This window comes from Agrilus planipennis, unplaced genomic scaffold (assembly GCF_000699045.2).
Source record: "Agrilus planipennis isolate EAB-ADULT unplaced genomic scaffold, Apla_2.0 scaffold187, whole genome shotgun sequence".
NCBI classification, from domain to species: Eukaryota; Metazoa; Arthropoda; class Insecta; order Coleoptera; family Buprestidae; genus Agrilus; species Agrilus planipennis.
This window is the reverse complement of record NW_020442446.1, coordinates 641,851-644,782: the sequence shown is the minus strand read 5'-3', so window position 1 is coordinate 644,782 and position 2,932 is coordinate 641,851. Positions and strand designations below refer to the sequence as shown.

The 2,932-nt window shown below is 36.1% G+C and overlaps 1 protein-coding gene across 1 annotated transcript; it reads right to left on the bottom strand.

Moving 5' to 3' along the window:
* Positions 1 to 143: 143 nt before the first annotated feature.
* On the bottom strand, positions 144 to 2,333 carry LOC108736834 (zinc finger BED domain-containing protein 4-like). The gene is made up of 2 exons (XM_018469422.2): positions 2,242 to 2,333; positions 144 to 2,135 (listed from the first exon to the last, which is right to left on the bottom strand). Exons 1-2 carry the CDS (start codon positions 2,276 to 2,278, stop codon positions 553 to 555), a joined length of 1,620 nt encoding a protein of 539 aa, XP_018324924.1. The 5' UTR covers positions 2,279 to 2,333; the 3' UTR covers positions 144 to 552.
* Positions 2,334 to 2,932: the final 599 nt, after the last annotated feature.

Sequence of the window (2,932 nt, the reverse complement as noted above, 5' to 3'; positions counted from 1 at the left end):
GCCTACTCCCTCCACCGAGCAGCGGCAGCGTGCTCTCATTGGTCCGCGCGATCGATGCCTTGTTACTATACATACTGGTGGTGGTGGAGGAGGCTTGGTTTCGGCTGGTGGCGGTCGACGGGTGAATAGGCATGTCGATTCTCTTTAAAAAAAATCGATCTCCGATTCGATTCGAATCGAGCATGCTAGAATCGATTCTTGTTTAAATCGAGCATTAAAAGATCGATTTTCGATTAATCGCGCCAATTTCAAACACGCCTTATATAGATACAGGACATTATTGATGACCATTTATCGCAAATACAAGTAATTCGATAGAAGTTATTAAATTAACAAACATAACATCACGGATAAATTCCTCCGAAAGAATGGGTAGAGGCTGGGGATCGAACCCACGATTTTTCGCTCAACAGCAGTAGTACTTGACTTGCAACCACTAAACTAATGTGGCAGTTTAAAATTCTAGTCTTATATAAGTAAGTCAGTCAATAAATAAATTAAATTTTAAGTTTATAATATTTTATTAAAGTTAAATACAAATTTAACGAGCAATTACATTTCCCAGTATTTTAAGTCGAGTGACTTTAAAAAAATTAACTTATCTAATCGCTCAGGATCTAAACGACTCCTTTCGTCAGTCGCAATATTTCCCGCAATAGAAAAAAGCCTTTCACATGGAACAGATGTTCCAACTATACAGAAGTATTTGTTAGCAATCGGCGTTATTGTGCTGTACAAGGAATTTCTTTGGTGATACCAATATGTAATAGGAGCCGTCGTTTTAAAGTCGACGACAGGCTGGGTTAAATAATGTTTCAATTCGTCTTGTAAACCCTGTCCTTCACTTTCTGCTTGAAATAATTGTAGCTGATTTTTTACTAATATGTTATGAAATTCCCAAATGTTCGATTCTTCTGCTTTCTCTAGCTGGCATTCAAAATTATTTCCTGGATCTTCATTACTTAATTTATTCTCCAATTGTTTTTTTGAAGCTACAATCATACTATTAATTTTATCAATAGCTTTGGAGCATGCTATTCTGTCAGAAAAATGAATTTTCTTGAATCTTGGATCCAGTAGTGTGGTGATAGCTAACATATGCACTTGTTCCACTGTACCAAATCTCTTCTTTAATTCTTCCAATATTAAATTTTTGGTTACAGCGCCAACATCTGTTTCTGTCTTCATTGTACTATATGTTTTCAAAAGACAGGAAACTATTGGTATAATTTTGCTTGACGTTACAAATTTCTCTACGGATACTTCTTTTGTCACAGCTTCCATAGGTTTTAAAATTTTTATAAGATCTTTGATACCATCTAATTGACTGGCTGTTAACATAGGTGGAGCTTTTGGGTAATTGAGTAATATCGAGGCAAGTAGCTCCGATAACCTTACAAACCGAACTAGCTGATAGTAAATTGAATTCCATCGTGTGCAAACTGACTGAATTAATTTAAGTGGTACTGTTACATCATTTTGCGCTTTACGAAGAGCATCAGCAACATTTACATTTTGTTTACAGTATCTAGTTATATCCTTTACAATATTCAGTAACTGTCTGGCACTTTCAATACCACCTTTTTCTTCAAAAGGTTTTTGAGCTGCTAAATTCAAAGTGTGGGCAAAACACCATAAGTGTTTTTGTTTGCCAAATGCAATTGTTACGGCCTTGACGATATTCGCACCATTATCAGTAACAACTGCTGCAACTTTTTCTGAAGCTATACCCCACTTTTCAGTCATTGTTTTTAATACTTGACATAAATAATCGGCATTATGGGGCTCAGTTAAATAGGACACACCAAAATTTATACTGATTAGTTCACTTTCATATATAAAATGTCCAGTTAAACCCATGTAGCTTCTAGTATTATGTGTATCAGTCCAGATGTCGGTAGTTAAACATATTGACTCTACTTCTAAAAGCTTTTCTCTGAATTGCAAAGAAAGAACATCATATTTGTCATCTATCATTTGCGTAGTTGTCTGCCGTGAAGGAAGTTTATATAAAGGCACTGCTGCTTTCATCAAATATGTGAAACCTTCTTTTTCAACTGTATTTAATGGTAATGTATCCTTGCAAATCATGAACATGATAGCATTACTTAGTTGTCCATACTTCTGCCCGTTTACTGAAAAAAAAAAAATTGAAGATATACATTATCACCGACCATAAATACACAATGACCCAAATCAACTAAGTAAGTAATTTATTAGGTAGATAACAAAAAATCTTACCATTGAATGCTTTAATATTATTAACACATGAATCCATAGTTAGTTGATTAAGTTTTGATTTTTTCACTGATACTGATGATGACGCTGTACTTTCTAAGTCANCTCATCTTCCCCGTTAATTTACATTCGCGGACCTTAAAATTTGTACAGTTAACACAAACGGATGGAAGAGAAAAAAGAACAACATAATACACACAGTAAATAACGATTCAATACACATTCTCGCATTACAAGAAACACTATCTACACGCAAAGAACGGCAATACATAGCACAGTACAACATTTACCGAAACGACAAACTACTCCACAGAAAAGGGACGGCCCTAATCATACACAATTCCATCGCATCTAACCGATTTTTCCTACCACCACAATTCCAAGAACTCGACTGCTGCGCAGCTACGCTGCACCTTCACTCCGGAGAGATTATTATCTTTTCATTTTATAACAAACCCTCTACCAGGCTACCAGCCGAGTTCTTATCCTACATATCAACCATTCCTAGAGCCATAGTTCTAGGAGATTTTAACGCGCGACACACTACATTCGGAGATACTAGTACAAACGCCAACGGGCGAATACTCGCCAACGCGCTTCTCACACACAATTTATTCCGTATTAGAAACACAAATTTCACCTTTTTAAGCCATCAAGGCTCGTCCATTCCAGACCATATACTCTGTACGGACAG

Coding starts and splice junctions, on each gene's coding strand:
- LOC108736834 (XM_018469422.2), bottom strand. CDS start 2,278: ATGGATTCATGTGTTAATAATATTAAAGCATTCAATG. Junction 2,136..2,241: donor TAATATTAAAGCATTCAATG/GTAAGATTTTTT, acceptor TTTTTTTTTCAG/TAAACGGGCAGAAGTATGGA.